The 18,903-nt window shown below is 43.7% G+C and overlaps 2 protein-coding genes and 2 long non-coding RNA genes across 7 annotated transcripts in view; 2 read left to right on the forward strand and 2 right to left on the reverse strand.

Annotated features, from left to right (window-relative positions):
* The window catches only part of LOC127609502 (uncharacterized), a 28,228-nt gene extending 16,956 nt beyond the window's left edge, over nt 1-11,272 (forward strand). Inside the window, exon 3 of the long non-coding RNA XR_007964635.1 lies at nt 11,184-11,272. This is a non-coding gene — a long non-coding RNA (uncharacterized LOC127609502). The remainder of the gene's footprint in view (nt 1-11,183) is intronic.
* LOC127609395 (protein Dok-7-like) lies at nt 1-12,143 on the reverse strand. 4 transcript variants are annotated; one of them, XM_052079298.1, is made up of 13 exons: nt 12,020-12,143; nt 11,870-11,915; nt 11,174-11,404; nt 10,065-10,265; nt 9,376-9,495; nt 5,954-6,052; nt 4,608-5,281; nt 4,382-4,430; nt 3,493-3,975; nt 2,482-2,567; nt 2,048-2,114; nt 926-1,105; nt 1-771 (listed from the first exon to the last, which is right to left on the reverse strand). In XM_052079298.1, exons 1-13 carry the CDS (start codon nt 12,071-12,073, stop codon nt 635-637), a joined length of 2,427 nt encoding a protein of 808 aa, XP_051935258.1. In that variant the 5' UTR covers nt 12,074-12,143; the 3' UTR covers nt 1-634. The 4 variants fall into 4 exon arrangements, with proteins under 4 accessions (XP_051935258.1, XP_051935249.1, XP_051935266.1 ...); XM_052079289.1 differs by having other exon boundaries at nt 3,493-3,978; XM_052079306.1 differs by having other exon boundaries at nt 932-1,105; nt 3,493-3,978; nt 12,020-12,142.
* Nucleotides 11,302-18,903, forward strand: part of LOC127609480 (uncharacterized) — a 15,230-nt gene continuing 7,628 nt past the window's right edge. The window contains exons 1-5 of the long non-coding RNA XR_007964613.1: nt 11,302-11,420; nt 11,879-11,955; nt 12,038-12,120; nt 15,003-15,170; nt 16,651-16,745. This is a non-coding gene — a long non-coding RNA (uncharacterized LOC127609480). The remainder of the gene's footprint in view (nt 11,421-11,878; nt 11,956-12,037; nt 12,121-15,002; nt 15,171-16,650; nt 16,746-18,903) is intronic.
* Nucleotides 12,544-18,903, reverse strand: part of LOC127609431 (hepatocyte growth factor activator) — a 9,009-nt gene continuing 2,649 nt past the window's right edge. Inside the window, exons 7-14 of the mRNA XM_052079326.1 lie at nt 18,187-18,297; nt 17,500-17,674; nt 16,634-16,731; nt 16,226-16,511; nt 15,314-15,453; nt 14,983-15,123; nt 13,335-13,477; nt 12,544-12,834 (exon numbers count right to left, since the gene is read on the reverse strand). Of these exons, the coding sequence (XP_051935286.1) occupies nt 12,661-12,834; nt 13,335-13,477; nt 14,983-15,123; nt 15,314-15,453; nt 16,226-16,511; nt 16,634-16,731; nt 17,500-17,674; nt 18,187-18,297 (1,268 nt within the window). The 3' untranslated portion in view covers nt 12,544-12,660. The remainder of the gene's footprint in view (nt 12,835-13,334; nt 13,478-14,982; nt 15,124-15,313; nt 15,454-16,225; nt 16,512-16,633; nt 16,732-17,499; nt 17,675-18,186; nt 18,298-18,903) is intronic.

Below are 18,903 nucleotides of genomic sequence, written 5' to 3' on the forward strand. Positions count from 1 at the left end.
TTCTGCAACAAGCTGTTTATTCTCACAACATTCAAATTGTTTTTCTCGTGATATTACAGATTTCATTCTCACTTTATGACCGACACAAGCCTAGTCACTAGTGGGTAGATGGACTCGATCGGGTTTGGAAAGTGCGACCGAAAGCCTGCAGGCTTTGAGAAAAGACAACTTAGATGCAAACCAACCCGCTGATGTGTCGCAAATGTAGACAAAATTGTATTGTGAATGACATCATTAGTACTAAAACACATCCAAACAAACCAATTTTCAAATTTTCTTCAATTATTTTAATGTTTTGTTAACAGAAATTTGTATTGAGGTAAAGAAAAAAGAATAAAGGTAGTGGTGTCATTAAAAATGATCAAAGTAATCATTGTTTTACAATCCGAGAAATGGCAGCCATGTACGCATTCCTAAATTGTACGTGTTTGGGGGTGTTGCATTTAGCAATCCACATCAAGCTCAAGAATATAATCTATTTACAGATATTTAAAAAACAAAACAATAAGGTTATTGTTTTTAGAAAAAAATATTAGGTTGGGCACACAGCAGTAGTACAAATACAACTACAAATTCAGAAATCAACAGTACTTGTAAATGGAGGCATTTTGCAGCCATAGGCTGGTCCTTGAGGTCAATGCGGTGTTCCCTTCCTTCTCCTCTCCAGGGTGTGCAGGCCCTCCTGGCGACCTAGAGCATGCTGGGTACCCACCTTGTGAGCTGTCTCTGTAGCAGTGATGTCAATCTGGGCGTATGTGGTTGATCCCTTTCCTGTCCAAACACAACAGAGAGCCTCACTGAGTCCAGTCGCTCATGCTAACGTTTGGGCTGCAACTAAACATTTCTGGCAACAGAAGTGCTCACTCATATGTGAACCAGCGCATGGTCTCAAAAGGGGGTTAAGTGTTGTTTATTTTGGACACACCCTTACTCTGTGCTGTCGCAGGTACCACAGTCCCCTGGGTGCCTGATTCCTGCAGTTCCAACTCCATGTAGTTGAGCTGCTTCTTAGATGTGGGACTCACTGGAATATTGACGTACGTCACACTGTCGCGTCGAGACCTTTCGGCGAGCAAAGCCTCTTGGTGGTACGCCAACGCTGTGCCTGCAAGAGAAACAGCAAGGCGATTCTTTTTCTGAGTTTAGAAGTCATTCAAGTGGCATCAACAAGGCAAAATGTATACAGTGACAAATTGTTTGCCAGTGGTCTAAGAACTACAGCCCTCCTTTCCATTTTTTAATTATAATGTTTTGCTACTTATTCTAAAATTATTGATTGACATGGCCCGTGTCTTCTAATAATTTACTTTGGAGTCCCCTCATTGCTCTCTCCCTATACTCCTGTAGAGACTGTGCCCTTGTTTTAGTGTTTAGCCCATCTTATCTTTCCATTGTTCTTTATATCTTGGAAAAAAAACAAACAAACAAACATTGAGACACCTCTGTTCCACGATTTTCTTGAATCTTTTACGGGAATATTTGGTGACGGAAACTGTTTTTGCCTCTACCCTACTTCTGGCTCACAAAAACAAAAGATGTGTGGTTTTGTCGAGGTGTTCTAACCACGTTTCATGTGAATTCAAAGGTAGCCATTATCGGCAGCTCTGTAGCAAAAAGCCCGGAGGGGACACTCTACGAAAGGCCATTAGACACCAACGGAGCCTGTTGGCAATGTCTAAAAGAAGCATTTAAACCTAATTGATCCTTGCACAAGCGCAGTGTTCTGTAATGGTTGCTTGTACCCACATCGAGCATACATCGGCGGAGCGTGGCGAAATGTCAACTCTTATTTGAGGGGAAAGCTGATCTAATGAGAGGCGCTCGTCAGTACTGTTATCGTCTACAGGTATATCTAAGAATACATTCGAATCACTATTCTGCAACAAATTTACAAATATAAGTAGAGATGATCCCTCTCAAAAAAAAAAGTTGTGTTTTCGGACCACACTGACCTCTCAAACCCAACACTTTGCCCTACACAAGTAACAATGGATAGTCTGTAGTATTAACAACTGCTGTATTGATACTGCGATGTGGTCATCCTTACCCTCCATCTCTTGGAGCAACTTTTGTGGACCGCAGCTGATCACTTGGCACTTACTTTTTTCTTCCGCCTGCAAGACGAATACAATGAAAAATACCTCTGAAGTAACGATAATCTAAAGATGGCCAAAGAACAGAATGGGTAACTTTTGTGGCAATTTGCGAGATTTGGACACAAAAAAAATATTCAAAATATGCTATTCTGCTACGACACAATTGCATCTGCTCACATAGCTCCAAGTCACAGCAAGGCAGTTGTTTTAGAAGTCAGAAGGAGAATATCCATAATAATACGGCATGACACACATGAGCTGTCTATTGCTTTTATAATAACAAGAATCATAATAATAATAGCTTGAAACTCGGTTAGTTCCACAGTTGGGTTACGTCAGCAGTCGATCGCAGAAAAGCGGATTAGGGAATTTTTTAGCATCCTACCTCTGAGGTTCTCTCTGCTCTGCTCTCCATGATCTCATAAGCAGGATCAGCTCTGTGCTTCTCCCCTCTGCCACTGGGCCTTTTGTCTGGCGAGGGGTGAGGAAAAAAAATCTTAAATAATCTTAATTTTTCTGCAGCAATGCATGATGCATGATTCCTGAAATTAATAGCACAAAATAGCAAGACTCTCGTAGCCTCGCACACACTTGTAGGTTTTCATCATGAGCATGAAGGAACACACTCAAGCTGCATGCAAGATATATATATATACATATATATATATATTTTAATACTGATTAGTGTTGTAAATTGTAAAAGTAATAAAGTAAATTGCATGACTAAAAGAAAAGGTAAAATCATTCACAATATGCACGTATCTGGGGAATCTGCTTCGTTTCCAATACGCAGAAAACTACAGATCAGTGAAGCCCTTAACACATTTTTTCACTTAAGATTTCATCATTATTCAAGTGTTTGGGCACTTGGTTTACGAAAGTGAAGTACCTGCATCAGTGTAGCGGCTGTAGCCCTCAAACACCTCGACAAAGAAGAGGGAAGTGAATGTGTAAAACATTTGATGTTGCTCTTTCGATACTGCGCCCTGAGCGATAGTATGATCCATCGCAATATTTAATTTTCTTCCACACCTCCAAGATATAGGTGTAGGCATCAACAACAACTACAAAATAGGCCAGGTACGGTATCAATATGATGTTATTGTATCGGTACTGTACACTGGGAGTTTGTATTGTTGATATATCACTTTCAATGTTATATGACCATATCAGACTGTAAGTAGTGATTAATTTCAGATTTGGAATGTAAACAGATGGAACCGATGATGCTCCCAAAAGACCTTGTAAGCAGATCCAAAGCAAAAGGAAAGTGAAAGAAAAGGCAGAATAGGAGGGGGAAAAGTCCAAGAAAAAAATCTGTGGTTCGGTTGAAGATGAGAGAAGGGGTGGGGAGAGAAAAAGGCTTCAAGGACGCTGAGGAAAAGAGGCCTCTTACCTTCACTGGTCAATCTCTGACCATTCATCTCTGCATTTGGACCGTTGGCCTGAAGTGCCTCATGAGCAGAACTCTTTTCTTCTGCGCTTTTCTTTAAGTGTAGCCCAGTTAGAAAGGACTGGACATTGAAGATTCTGCAATGATGGCGCACTTTGGCAGGGGTGCCCCGCGGTGGCGGGTGGCAGCGCGCGCCAGAGCATTTGGAACAGTTTTCATAAATGACATCAGTCACCGGTGCACGGGAGCCAAATGGTGGTGTGGGTTTGAGGTGTGACTCAGGACTCATTGCTTCGTATAAGTCATGGCTGTTGATTTTTGATTCCTTGGGTACTCTGGGATAATGCAGGATCTCAGCTAAAACGCTTGCAAGTTTCGCTCGTCCTCTTTTGGGAAGTGGTAAACCCTCACTTGTCCTGTCTAAACTGCGAACCAGGACAGCAATACCGGCATTGCTTCTGCATGGTAATCTGTCAAAACTTTGATCTGCTGGATGGGAAATATCACTCAGGGCAAGCAGAAACATGTTCTTATCATGAATGCTTCTTGTAATCATGCAGGTGTTCATCCATGCAAGAGAAAGCACATGAGACAATGTGCAAAGTAGCCGTGCAGTGAACCCCTACATATTTGTGGTTGAGTATTCACAAATTCACCAGCATGCTCTTTTCATACGCCATTTGGTGGCATCTTGGTGTCAAGGAAGTGATTTGGGGAGTTTCATTCAAACATAAGTGCTGCTTTGCTATCATCTCGTGGCATACATAGGCAATTAAAAACCATCAGTCGTGGTCATTAATAACTTGTGGATTTTCTCTATGCGCCACAGCAAGTACTGTACCTATTCCAGCAAATAACGGGGGTCCACTGTTTATCACGTGATTGCACCTACCTGGTAATGCAGGTATCGCCACACCACTTGCAGGGTTGAAGGGCATCCCCTGTTAAATGATTTGAAACTTTAGGCTTTACAACAATCACATCGTGAATGAAATGTCGACTGGGAAAAGAAATCCCAATGGCATATCCATCTTCTGTGGACTCAAAAATAACGTCTTTGCACTAATATGGCATGGTCAACAGAAACACCATGAGGAAAAAAACTATGACAGCCTCACCTGAAGTCCACCGCATACCGAGCAGATGGTCACGATGGTTTTAACTGTGCAAGGCTCCACGCTGTCACAAGAGGCTGCCCCCCTTGTTTTCCTGCTGTGTGAGCTCACTGTTTTGAGGGGGCCCTCAGAGGCCCCCTTTAAATACTCTGGTACAGGTTCGAGAGAGTCCTTAGCTGAACTTGGGCACTCCTGTGCCAGACTCCTGGGAGTGTCATATAGATACCTGAGTGAGGATGGTACTTTGTACTCATGTCCTGAAACATTGGGGCAAGAACAAGGGCTGAGGTCTTGAGCCAAGTGTGGAGGCAGACAAAAAACAGATCCAAAGTCCTCACGACCGCTATTGTCCAAACTTCCTGTGTATGAGGAGAAACTTCCAGAGTAAGAGGAATGACTACCGGTGGCAATACCACTGTCTAAGGAGCTCTGGCGACCCATTTCCTTTAGGTTCCTGGGGTCTTTGACTCCTGAAGCATTTCCGCCGTAGTTGGCAAATTGCTTTACCACACCCGCTCCTGTTTTGCAGACAACATTGTTGTCTGAGAGGTTACTGCTGGATTCGGTCCAAATGGCCAAACAACTGGAAACGCTGCCATCCGATTTGTCTGAGGTGTCCGAAGAGCCGGATATACTGCAGTCGTCACCTCCAGGGGATGCACAGTACATGGACGATGCTGCAAATAAGACATGTTTAAGGACATTTAATCAGGAGCTCATACATAATGCAGCATCGGTTGCAAGCCGTGTAATAACAACAATAAATTGAGTCAAGTGAGACTGGCAGACTTAATTTGTATTGTGATGGACTGTTTGTTCAACAGCAGAATCACTGTGGGTACTACAAACAATGGAAATTCAAGGAATGGTCAGGTAATAGCAGAGATGGACGCTGATTTTTTTGGGACAGAGGATGAGAAGTTTTTTTTTTAAAGGACGGATTAAGCAAGGACGCAAGTGGGTTTTTGTCCGCCTCTAATCGTCCCTAACCAGCTTAAGTCTGTGTTGTCGGGAGGCAAAATGACAAAGCCAGAGTGTAGCCGAATACTGTATTTTCTTAACAGGTTATTTCATCTCAACACTATATTTATACCAACACCGCCACCTAGTGCACAGCTATACAACATAAAGTGGTTATGGCCACACATTTCATGATCAATCCAGCCGGTTAAGCAAGATGGCTCTGTTGTATGTGAAGCGCTTTAAAAGGACGAGGACGGATGGAGACGGAGGACAATTATATGAATCAGGACAGAGGAACAATGACAAAAAGGTACCCAGGTCACGGACGGACAATGGTCCAGCAAAATAGGGTAAAGTGCCCGTCTCAGGGAAATAGCAATATGTACCTGTGCTGTTGCGATTGGAGAGCATACTCAGTCGCTTCGCCAGTTCCTGTGTCTCATGATTCAGCCTCTCCTCAGAGTTGATCTGACTCGTGTTTGGATCTGTCAAAGAGAATGAAGACAAGATGTCAGCTAGGAGGCTACATTCTTGTTCATGGAGAATGACATTCCTGTTCAACGAACCGGGCTATGTCATTTGCGTTCTGGAGTTTGAGTAATGCTCCTGTACAATGTTACATAAAAGTGTGCAGCTGACGACAATTCGTACATCCATCCGTTTTCTTTTGCTTATCCAAGGTCTGGAATGCAGAGACAGCATCTTCAGCAGGGAAGTCTTCAGCAGAGTTCCCTTTCCTCAGCCACTTTGTCCAGCTCTTCTGGCGACATCATACGGCATTCCCAGGTCAACTGGGAGATATAGTCTCTCCACCGTCCTGTGGCCTCCTCCCCGTAGGATCTGCATGGAATGCCTCACCAGTAAGATGTACAGAAGGCAGTCATCTTGATGATCATATCCCCAATCCACCTGATCCGTCTCCTCTCAATGCAGAGGAGCTCTACTCTAGCATCTACTCTGAGCTCCTCTCGGGTGACAAAGCTTCTCGCCCTATCTCTAAAGGAGAGCCAGGACTCCCGACAGAGGAAACTTGACCGCTTGTATCAGTGATCTTGATCTTTCGGGTTACGACCCACAGCTTGTGACCAGAGGTGAGCGTAGAAATTTAGATCGATCGGTAAATCGAGAGCTTTGCCTTTAGGCTCAGCGCCTTCTTTCACCACGACAGACCGATACTGAGTCTGCATCACAACAGACACTGCACCATTCTGCCTGTCATTCTACAACTCAATTTTCCCCTCACTCATGAACAAGACCCCAAGATACTTGGACTCCTCCACTTAGGGCATGCTGTCATCCCTGACCAGGAGCGGGCACTCCACCACTTTTCCGACTGAGAACCATTGTGTCAGTTTTGGAGGGCCTGATTCTCATCCTAACCACTTCACACTCAACTCCAAGCTACTCCAGTGAGAGTTGAATATTGTGGCTTGATGATGCCAATGGAACCACATCATCTGCAATTACCAGTAATGCAATTCTAAGGCAACCAAACTGGATGCTTGGGTCTGCCAGTTCAGACCAAGTTTGACAGTTTGACAGGTGACAGTTTCTTCCCACACCATCGAAGCCAACACATCACTAAGTGTTGATTGGTAGACTGTATCTTCACTCGTGTGAGTCCAAGACGTGGCCGCGGGTCTGATGACATGACCACAAAGTCGATCATTGAGACTACCCTCTCATCCACAGGGCTGATCATGGCACCAAGCCAATACGTATGCCTACACCTGCTCAGCCCAACTCAACATGAGCAACTCCAGGGCGAAAGTGAGTCCAACCCCTCTCGAGAGGACTAGTAGCAAAGCCCAAGCTGTGTGTTAAACCAAGCCCGGATATTGGAATTTCGATCTCACACACCAGCTCAAGCTACTTAACTGCCAGGAAAGTGACGTTTCACATCCATGGAGCCAGCTTCTTTAACTCGGGATGGGACCGCCTTCGGCTGCTGTCCACTTCACACTGCACCTGACCAATTTAGCCGCTCCCGCAGACAGAAAGCTCATGCAAAGGGGGACCCATGTTCCCTTTTGGGGCTGTGCCAGACCGTGTACCATGGGTGCAAGCATGAGTGCGAACTCCAGCCTTCCAGAGGCATATATCTAGAAGTTTTATCTTCACTTCAATGCACAGTATTGTCCTCTGGTGCTTCGGCTCATGACCAAATACCTTTGAGGTCACTGTGTGGATTAAATCAAAACCAAAAGTGCTCTATCAGAGAATACGTTATGTTCCCAGCGTCCAGTCAGAGCTCAAGAGAATGAAAATCCAGCGAGCCTGCTTGAACATACATAATCTTTTTAGAACCAGCCCCACGCACTAAGCCCTGACTCATGACCTCCACTGTCATCAATATGCACAAGGTCGATTGAGTTAGCATAAAAACATAACTCGTCTTTGAGGTTTACGGCTTTGAGGCCACGTGTGCAAGTACCATGTCCTTGGAGAGGGTCACACGGGCCGTTTGTGCAACACAACATGGTTTATTAATAGTGCTGTAAGGGTGTAGCACCACTGCGTGACCGTGTGAACGACTTTTTTATATTCTTTTTAATGCAATATGTCATACCATTGAAATTTTTATTTGTTTGTTTACTTATGCACCACATTCAGATGCACAATACCCAGAAGAGTGCTCTTTCATCCCTCCCCCTACTTAATATTTAGGGCTAAGTTTTTCATTGGTTTCAATAATTTCATGACCGTAATTCTTTGTAAAAGGAGAAGTTAACTTACTATTGAAAATTATAATTACAAATACATTAAAGGACCAACTGGGACCCTGCTGCGGTAACAAATATAGCTCCGCTAATATAAGTGAATGAATAAAATAGTGTAGTAATAATAATAAGAAGGTTTGCATTTCTTTTGATTTGCTGTCATATAAAAGTCTACCCACCCAGTAAACAAAATCACAGAAAGTGGCTGATAGTACATGGATACCTCAAGTGATTATGAAACTTTGTCTGCTCCTCTCGTGTGAAACCCTCACTTCTATTTCTTCTCCGACGGGAATAGGCTGCATCTCAGTGTACAGATATGGGAAAATGGAAGAATATCCACAAGCCCCCGCAGGTGAGCCAGACACATTTACTGTGATGTCAGCAAGAACATTGGCTGTTAGAAATTGAAGGTGTTAAATGTGGTGTTAAAACAACAACAAGTTGAGTTGTAAGACTTCAAACTTGCACATTGTGCTGGAACTCCACCAGAGCAGACTGCGACCTGCAGTCACGATAATGTCTTTAGATTTGGTGAAACCACATGCCGCTTTGTGCCTGGGGTTTTCTTTTGTACTCTTTGGTCTTCAGAGTACTAGTAACCAAACAATTGTTTGTCTTGTTCGGTGTAAGCGTAATAGCAGCAGCCAACTAGGACATTTTTTCCAGAAGACTGTTTACTCTAAGTTACAGCAAGTAAGTGCCCTCACATCTGTTTTATAGCTCATGTTTAAGCCGTCGATCTGATCACGATTCATGTCATCAAAATGTTGATCAAAGCATCATTTGCCCATTTTCCTTAAGTTAGTATTTAATGAATCACAAGTCGACTATCATCCTGGAGGGCAAATTGTAGTACCAACTACCAACCACCAACTGAATTTGCTGCTGTAACAAGTTAGCTAACCTTGAGGTTCAGACAGCAGCGGCTAACTTCAGACAGTGGTTAGGGCAGCTACTCAACCTGCCGTTACACTCCAGGAAGGGGGGGGGGGGGGGGTGGGGGCGGGGAGACACTGAGTCGCAGCTCCACTGTGTGGGATGTGCCTAATGTCGCTAGCGGAGAATAAAAAACCTCCAAGACTGACCTGGCAAGATGGGCTGTAGGCCGAAAGGAACCCTGGTGGGGGAGACACCTCGGACGATGCAGTCGAACAAGAAGCTTATCTGCTCGCTCTCAGAAGACGTGAGCAGGAAAACACCAGCCCCTGTTGAGTGCAAGTGGAAAACTGTTAAGGGCAAGAATATATTAGATCAGGTTCTACGCCATTTTGACCATTTATCTACAAATATACAACAAATTGCTAAAAGTGTGGAATTCTTTACACCTATGCAGCGATGATCGCCTCGGTTTTTGTAGGAACGTTTTCTACAATATTTTGCAGTGCTTCTCTCTGACCTCCTTGTGACAACAAACCTGCTGTCACCCATAAAAGTTCCTTGTCGCAACCCTGTTCCCAAGACCACCCACCATTTTCTGCTCCTCTCAATTCATGAATGTGACTATGCTGTGTTCATTGTTATTAATAATATTTTGCAACATTATGAAGCTGAAGTGGTTGGCTCAATCAAATTGTGCCTTTGCTTATCACCAGAAACTCACATGGCTCAGACAATAAAACAAAGCCAATGAATGACTCATGCCTGAGGGGGTTGTTATTTTTTTAGGACTGAATCCTTCCCTGTAAAACACCAGATGTTCTCCATTGTCCTTAAACTAGAGACTAAAGCAACTTCTCCAAAGTCTTTCCTACGCCTACATGTCCAATAGACTTACAGTAGCCACAGCGCGTTCCTCCCTCAAATACAAATCCATTTGGTAAGGGCCCATATCGGCGCAGATCCGGAAGGTTCCAGTGGCCCACGACGACGGGGGAGGCGTCTCGGACAACAGCCAGCAAGTTGTTGCACACATGGAGGGTTGCCGGGCCGCTCTCCAACTTTGTTCCCGCCAAGACTCCGACACTGAACCTGTGAACTAGGCCCGACAGAACAACAACAAAAAAAATTGCAAAATGACATAAAAATCACAGTCCTGCCTACATCTGGGTAGGAGTTCTGCTAGAATAGTGCATGATTTTTCTGTCAGACTGTTTGCACTTTTTATTACTTTGATTGCACAATTACTTCAGCATGACATCAACATTCCTTTCCTTTAGTCTGCTTGTTGTTGTCACTGTGAATATGCAGAAATGTCAACCTCTTAGATAAATGCCTTGGCACACCCACAGACGGGCAGGTGACATTTCTACTGGCCATGACGTACTCCTCTCGGTGGCATTAAGCGGTCAACTGCGTGCACAAAAGCCTGGAACGTCCCCGAATGTAACCATTAGTACCCGCCTTAACATTCAGCTGGACCACCGCCACCAGCTGAGCCGGCCATTGCTATTAGTGGCAACTGTGAGTTTCTCGCTTATGTAACACATAGTGTTCCTATATAGCGCACGGGGCCAACGCAGCCTTGAGAATCTGTACCTGCCACATTCTGTATCGTTGACTCCTGAATTGATCTAGAAATGTTTCAAATGATCAGATGCGTGTTAATGCTTTAAAACTTACCTACCTGCAACTAACCAACCATTACATTCTTGTCATCTTGTAACCCTCATTCAGAAAGGTCTGATCCTCCAACTTATCAGCAACTGTGCTCTTGTCAACACCCAAACATGATCTCGTTAGGTGCGAATGTATGACTGATGAGCAATTAATGCCTTGGTAACGCTTAAAACCTGATCTACCCTAACTAGACTAATCAACATTTACATCCTTCTCATCTTATCCAGAAAAGTCTGGTCTTCGAGTCTGCATTTGCACTCAGTAAACTTAACATGATTAAGAAAGGTCTTAATCTGAAAACGTCCTCACCAGAGCACCTCCTCTCACCTTCTCCAAGGCTGTAGCGCAGACGGACTTCCCACGCCTGCAGCGTCTCCTTGCTTTCGAAACCCAACAGAGCCGCCTGGGTCAGGCAGAGAATGGCCAGCGTGAACGACGCACCCTCGCACCACCGTCCGCTTTCCAGGCCGCAGATCTCCTCCAGAGTGACACTGGCCCGCTCCTTGTTCCCGTCGACTTTGTCTGACTTGTCTTTAAAAACCAGCAACACGAGGCAATCTGGAGGCATCAAATAGTGAGTATGTGGGGCATGCAGTCGCGATCAATGTCAATTTACAACTAACGCTGACAGCTGCAATAACACGGGCATGAAACAGCGGGCGAGAGCCAAGTGACATTTTTTTCTGGAGAATGAAGTTGCCCAGGATGCGGAAGCTGCACGGACACAATCCAACTAATCGGCTAACAATAAGTGACACTGCAAACTAGAAAGTTAAAGGGTAAAAGAAAAGTCTGCATTGTAGTATGGTGACAAAAAAGTAACATTATGAATAATTTGATTTTTATAATAGTCGGCATTTCCAAGATAAGTCGTCATGCAAAAAAAATTGAACACTGGTTTGATGAGAATAATGTAACAAGAGGAAACAATTTGCTATTTTACGACAATAAAATGTGAGAAAATTCACATTGTGATCTATAAAGATGCGCAACACTGTTACATTCGCAAATTATTTTTTTTACCTGCTACAGGCGACGGCTTGCGAAGAACAATCCACCTAGTTTTCCACTGCCAAAGACAAATCCCCCGCCCCAAAAAAAGATGGCAGGTTTGTTTCATTAAAACTCAACACCAACATTCACCCCTGCAAAAAAAATCTAATAAAGCTTTACCTTTTTTCCTTCTTTAAGTCTGGCGTATCCCTCCACGACTACCGAATCGGTCATCTTCAGTCATGGTTCCTGACAGCTGCACAGTTGGCTGCCCCAATGAGGTGGGTCACTTTCAAAATAGCTGCAGCGCCCTCGCTCGCTAAGCCACCCCCCGCCCTCACCCCAAAGTCCCCGCCTTTGACAACAACAACAAGACCGGCATGGAAAATGGCGTGACTGACCACCCGAAGAAATGCATACTTTGCATTCCAGTGTGTGATAAAAGCTTTAGCTCAATGAGCCGAACACTCAGCTCGCTGTGCGTAATTAAAAGATAAAAATGTCACCTGTCACATTTTAAATGTTAAAATATCAGATGAAAATTGTCATTGAAAGCAAATAATGTAGTTTTATAACAATTGCATGAAAGCAAATAATGTAGTTTTATAACAATTGCATAGTCTTAAGATTTTAAATGAATACATTTGTGTTTTTTATGAAGTTGTGATCTAAGGAAAAAAAAGTCATTCTTTGGAGTGATATCGTAAATGTTTACTCGTACTTAGTCAGTCTTTTATTGTTTCACAGTGGGAGAAAGGCCATCAATAATCAACAACCAAACAAAAATAATCATATTTTTAAACTAGTCCCTAATTTCTTTTTCACGTCTTCTTGGCCTTCCTTCTGATCACAGAATTGATCCAGTCCATGTAGTTGGCCACTTTAGTGTAAACGCCCGGCTTTCCCGAACGGCCGCAGCCCTCCCCCCAGCTGATGATCCCATACAGGAAGTTGACGTCGTCTTTCGCACAGGCCAGTGGGCCCCCAGAGTCCCCCTGGTGAAAAGTGCACGTGTATAGCTGCGTTATCAAAGAGAAAATTCTTTTGGCACATTGCCTTGTAATAGAAGACACTAATTTTGCCAATTGCTAAGCTAACACTTCAATGAAACTTATGTCACAAGGAAAAAGTTGTCTGTGTGTGTATTCATTTTGAGGAAAATGCATTTATAGTGGTATGGTTTACTCCAACTATTTTTGTTCTGATTCAATAACGCTCTGAAGATATCACAAGACGGCGACAGATTTTCAAAATTCAATTAATGGTGACCTCGTCAGATGAGTTTCAAATTATATTAAAGGGTCGTGTAATAAGGGTGGATTTACATTTTAACTTAGTAAGACAATTATTAAAACATAAAAATCGGTGGAGCATCAATTCCATCTTTGCAATAGAAGACTTTATTGTATGGTCTTCAAATGTGGGAATTTTGGTCAGACTTGAGATCTCAAATTCTCTTTTCTTTTGCAAGCTTTACAGACCTTCACCCTCTTACCTGGCAAGCGTCCACACAGCCGTTGAGACCCGCGCAAATCATATCTGCGGTGACGTGGTTGCCGTACACCTCTGGCCTCCTGCAGGTGTCGTGGCGGATCAGTCTCACGCCCGCCTCCTGCAGGCTAGAATAACTATCTGCTTCTGTTAAAAAAAAGAAAACCCTCAGCACCAGATTAGGCAACAAATTTGCTTTTGTGGCACTTGACAAAAAAACAAAACAACAATAAACAATAAGGCAACAAAAATGAGGGCTTTAGATCAGGGGTGTCCAAACTTTTTGCCAAGGGGGCCAGATTTTATGTGGTAAAATGTCAGGGGGCCGACCTTGGCTGACATTCTTTACATTGAACAACAATATTGTTCAACAAATCTGTTTCACATTTCCATTTTTATTTTATTTTCAACAATCTTAAGAATTTCTTTTGGTTCATTTGAAACAGGTATATCACATGCAACTGCTTAATCACGTGACTTTTTCTTAAACAGAAGTCTCCTGAGTGCAAATTGATTGATTTGAAACATAAAATGTATCACCATGACTTTTCAATAGTCACAAAACCTTTGACTCGAACAACAGGGAAATATGACATATCAGTCAATATAAACACGGAGTGATGTCTTGTTAACTCGTGAGTGATGCCCTCTAGTGTCTAAATGCTATTACTCATTTAGTGAATGCTATTACTCATTTAGCCACTAGAGGGAAGCAGTACTCTATGAAACATCACTCACCAGTCTACGAGACCTCAGTCAATGCAACACGTGTTCCATTGCGCCCAACCTGCGGGCCAGACGGCACTGATTTTATGACAGGGGCCGAGGGCCGGATGAAATTCGACCGCGGGCCGGATTTGGCCCGCGGGCCGGACTTTGGACATGCCTGCTTTAGATGGTCGCATCATTTATTAACAGAAACAACAACACGGATCATATGGTGTAGATCAGTCCACTCCACTCCAGAGCATTTGTCTCGGTTCAAGAGTCAATTTTTTATTTTTAACGTAAACTGGGTGTGACAAATAGCTTGAAACAGGCACACTTGGCCTCTTATTTGGACAACTGCCCGAGCAATTTCATGAGAACAGGTGTGAAGGAATACCATAAAATTGTGCGCGTTTAAGTTGCGGTGTGTATGTTCAAATATATTCATAATGTATTCACAAACTGGGCGGCCCGGTAGCCCAGTGGTTAGCACGTTGGATTCACAGTGCAGAGGTGCCGGGTTCGATTCCAGCTCCGGCCTCCCTGTGTGGAGTTTGCATGTTCTCCCCGGGTCTGCGTGGGTTTTCTCCGGGTGCTCCGGTTTCCTCCCACATTCCAAAAACATGCGTGGCAGGCTGATTGAACACTCTAAATTGTCCCTAGGTGTGAGTGTGAGCGTGAATGGTTGTTTGTCTCTGTGTGCCCTGTGATTGGCTGGCAACCGATTCAGGGTGTCCCCCGCCTACTGCCCGGAGACAGCTGGGATCGGCTCCAGCACCCCCCGCGACCCTAGTGAGGATCAAGCGGTTCGGAAGATGAATGAATGAATGAATGAATGAATGTATTCACAAACTGTGTTTTAAAATCTTTTTCTGCTTCAAAATGTGCCTGAGGTTCTTTTAAGGACTAAACCGTTTTGAAATATGTTTCGTAATCTCACTCACTCTCTTGCATGTGTCCCCAGCCACTGATGGAGCAGCAGTAGTTGTCTGGGAAGGCCACGCCATTTTCGGGAAGACAGATGGGCCTGATGAACGGCGTCCGCTTCACACAGCGACCATCCTGCTTCTTCAGTTTGACGAGAACTGGTCCAAATGGGAGGTCAAAGGAAAAAACCCAAAACAAACAAATGGTAAACTTTTCGCTTATTTTGTGAGGGGAGGGTGCATGCAAGGATGCAGCTGCGAAGTGACGCACAGCTGTGTACGCACCCATGACGTCACTTAATTTGTGATTCAACAGTATCCGTGTGTCTGTGTGTGTGTCTGTGATTACCAATGTCATGGAGTGTCGGGTTGAACACGGAGAACTGTTTAGGAAAGATGTACTTGTCCACTCCAAATGTGCGCGTGTCTGGACCGCTGACGTTGAAGTGGTGCTGGCCGAGCACCACGCGAAGCTGTGACATCAGGGGGCTAACGTAGTCACCAAAAATCACACAAAACCAACATGGTCAGGGGAGTTCTCTCTACGTTGGAGTTAAGTTGCAAAGGGGTGGGAAATTTCTAGATGGTTTGCTGTACATTTCTATAGGAAGTTCAGATGGGAATTGTTGGAAATATTCCAAAATTTAAAATGATGGGACGCAATGGGAAAATGAACGCAATTCATTGCGAAACTATCATGTTTACCCGCAAATATTATTTCATTTTGTCATAAGCAGACATACACGCAGAAATGAAAGCTCTCCTTGCCCACATGCAAGGGCATTACAATACCTTAATTGCATTTTCCTCTTTTTTTTTCGTAACTTCACTCAAGCAGCAACGTATCCGAAGCTTGCGTGTACCACAAATTTTGGCTCATAACAACAACCCCCCAAAAAATTGACTCATTGACATTGGTCAGTCAAGAGGACAGAAAAATGCATTGTGGGCAATTGGAAGCAAATGTGAAATCTGACTGGTTAAAGAAACACTCCTATTGGACATTAGGGTTGGTAATGTTCGTAATACTGTAGCTACAGTCGCACAGGCCAGCACTCCTACTTCTGACTGCTCTGGTTGGATTAGTTTGCCATTGCAACACAGAGGCTGAAATCTGATTGGACAAGAAAATCTAAAAAGACACATCCCTAACTTCCCACCACTGACTCTGAAGACCCCTTTCCCACCAACATGCCATCCAGTGGGGTAACTGAATAATTTTGTAGCGGCCATCTTGTTTTGCGAAGGAGCTGGGACATACTTGCGGAAAAAGCAGTGGGCCGCCGAGATGACCCAGCAAGAGGCGATCAAGGTCCCGGCGCAAAAGTCAGACTGTCCGATGTAAATGGCCGCCATCCAAGGGTGGCTTCCCGGCAGAGCCAAGTTTCCTCCCATGATCCTTCCCCTGGCTACGGGCACCCGCTTTTTGTGCTTTGTCCCGCACACTGGTTTCTTGTCTGCCACAGAATGGTCCGAGTCGCCCAATTCGGGTAGCGTGTTTGTGTTCATCCTACGAGAAGAGTTTGTGTTCATCCTACGAGAAGACGCTATGGAAAGAAATGCGTTTGTTATTGTCATTTATAGTAGTTTTTTTGCTAAGATTTACAATAAAATGTTTTTTGGGCGGGGTGGTGGGTTAGCATGATCACATTTTCCTCCGTATACTCACACACTGGCATCTTGCAGGAGGGCACTGCGCAGTACTCCCAGGAGATGGCGCCCTTGCTCAGAGTGTAGCACCACGGCATTATGTCGCCATCAGGATTCCTGCACATTTCGAGGTATGTTCTGATTCTATTTCTACATTTTGGATTAAAACTATTGTTTTTGTTCATGCCAGTCAAATTATCTCTTTGAATTTTTTTTTCTTTCACGATGGAAAAATGATAAGTAACATTTGACCATCATAGTTTATTACAGCCTGTTAAAATTAAAAATCACACATTTTAATATTGCAACCTTTTTGAACAGTGGAAAAAACATGAGTAATTAATGCGTCACCCAAAAAAAAAGTTTAGAATTACCTGTATGAGCACAGTAGTTCAAATGACATCCCCAAACTATGGTCAACCGATGATATGAGTTTGGAAAAAAAAAAATCAAAAGTCCACTTCCATTAACAACCCAAACTACACTTAACTAGATACACACAGCTTGTCTCTCAGTCAAGATGTATCACTGAAGCAAACTGTACTTCCTTGAAACAATTACTATTCAGACAGACAGGGCTTTGCTGACATCTTGTGCCATCAAAAACACCAAGAGGTGAAATAGTGAATAGTAAACCGCAAATACACGCAATAGTACCGCATATCAATTCACTCAAAATTTTCTCGAGCAGCTGTAAGAATCTGTTATATGTGATAAAATCAAGTCCATTGCCGGGGCATTCTGAATCGGGTAATGGATGAATAATGATTCATTTCATTTAAAATGTTCTCTTTCTGTGTCACAAGCTTGCTTTTTTTCTTGGATACTATGAAAATAGGCAGTCAATTAGCAGGGTGTCACCACATATGCACACAAAATGCACACCTGCAGAAGGCATGCTCCCCGAGGCCCCTGAGGGCCGCCGCAGCCACGGTTCCCACGTGGAGTTCGTTGTACAGCAGGTCTGAGTTCCACGGCAGGCACCGGGCGCCAGACGCCGCCGTGGACACCACGCCTCGGTAGCTAATGCCCCGGCTGTTGTAGCACTCGCTTTCTGGCTCTGGTTGCCGAAAAAAAAAGAAAAGGCGTTTCAATATTTTCCCTCCCTCCAATTTGAAATGAGCCAAACATTAAAAACAAGTGCATCACTTGGTCCAATTCTCGCCATGCTCCCAAAAATTAGGAAAACTGAAATGGTGGAAAACAGTTGGATTGCCCTTCTCCTCTTCTCAGAAATTGTGTATCTTTGTTCACATCAGCAATTATCGGGCGCAAAAGCTAGCCAGCTAGCTATGCCTGCGCCCAGACAATGCGTGAACCCATCAAAAAGTCCGTCAGCAGACTACTTTAGAGTGCCTCACTGTCAGCATTGAGTGCAAGATAGCAAGAATGGAAACAAGCTAAAAATTTGCCAGCCTGTGGATGCGGGCTTCGGCTTAACACATTTTAGAGCGCCTTGTTGTTGCAGCAATGAAGTTGGGGTATACAGTATTCAGTATGGTAGAAGGATGCTGGAAATGGAGCCAAAAGAAAGAACGAGGAAGAGTCACCGTCAGATCTGGTTACACTCACTGAAGCTACAGTGCGGTCCGCTGTAGCCGTATCTGCAGTTACACACCTCCTTGCCCGTGGCTGTGATCAACCGGCATGTTCCATCATTCTGACACGGGTTTGAGCGGCACCCTGGATGCATAAAAGTTTGTCATGTCACGCTGTGCATCACTGGATTGAATCCAATAGACATGTTTCATGGATGATAAAGAATGTGTGCCGATGAATATCATTTTATTACACTGCTCAAAAGTATATTTTAACCTAAGATGTCTTTATGTGACCAAAAAAATATTTTTGACGCAGATTTTTTTTAATGTGACTTTACTTTCTTACATGAACATCAGGTTTGAGTTATTTTCTTTGTTTGACTGATAAAAGCTTGCACGAGATGGATTTTACCGCACTTATAGCTATGACCTTTCACGAAAAAATCTGTTGCTGAACCTAACCCTTAATTCATGACTTGACTACATATTTTATTAGCTTTAATATAATTCTGAAAACCTGATATGGTTGAGAAAAAACTAATTTGGATTTGGAATCTGCCCCACCCCCCAAAAAAAAAATAATCCAGAAAAGTTTACGTGCGACTCTGATTTGAAAATGTTAAAGGCTTGTAAAACTGCACTATTGATGCTCATGTTAGCATTTCAGTGGCATCTTCCGTTTGTGTTAGCATTAAGCTCGTGCAGGTGGGGGGTGTCTATAAGGCCACATCGTCACTTGTTTTAATTA

This window comes from Hippocampus zosterae, chromosome 1, assembly GCF_025434085.1.
Source record: "Hippocampus zosterae strain Florida chromosome 1, ASM2543408v3, whole genome shotgun sequence".
Taxonomy (NCBI): Eukaryota; Metazoa; Chordata; class Actinopteri; order Syngnathiformes; family Syngnathidae; genus Hippocampus; species Hippocampus zosterae.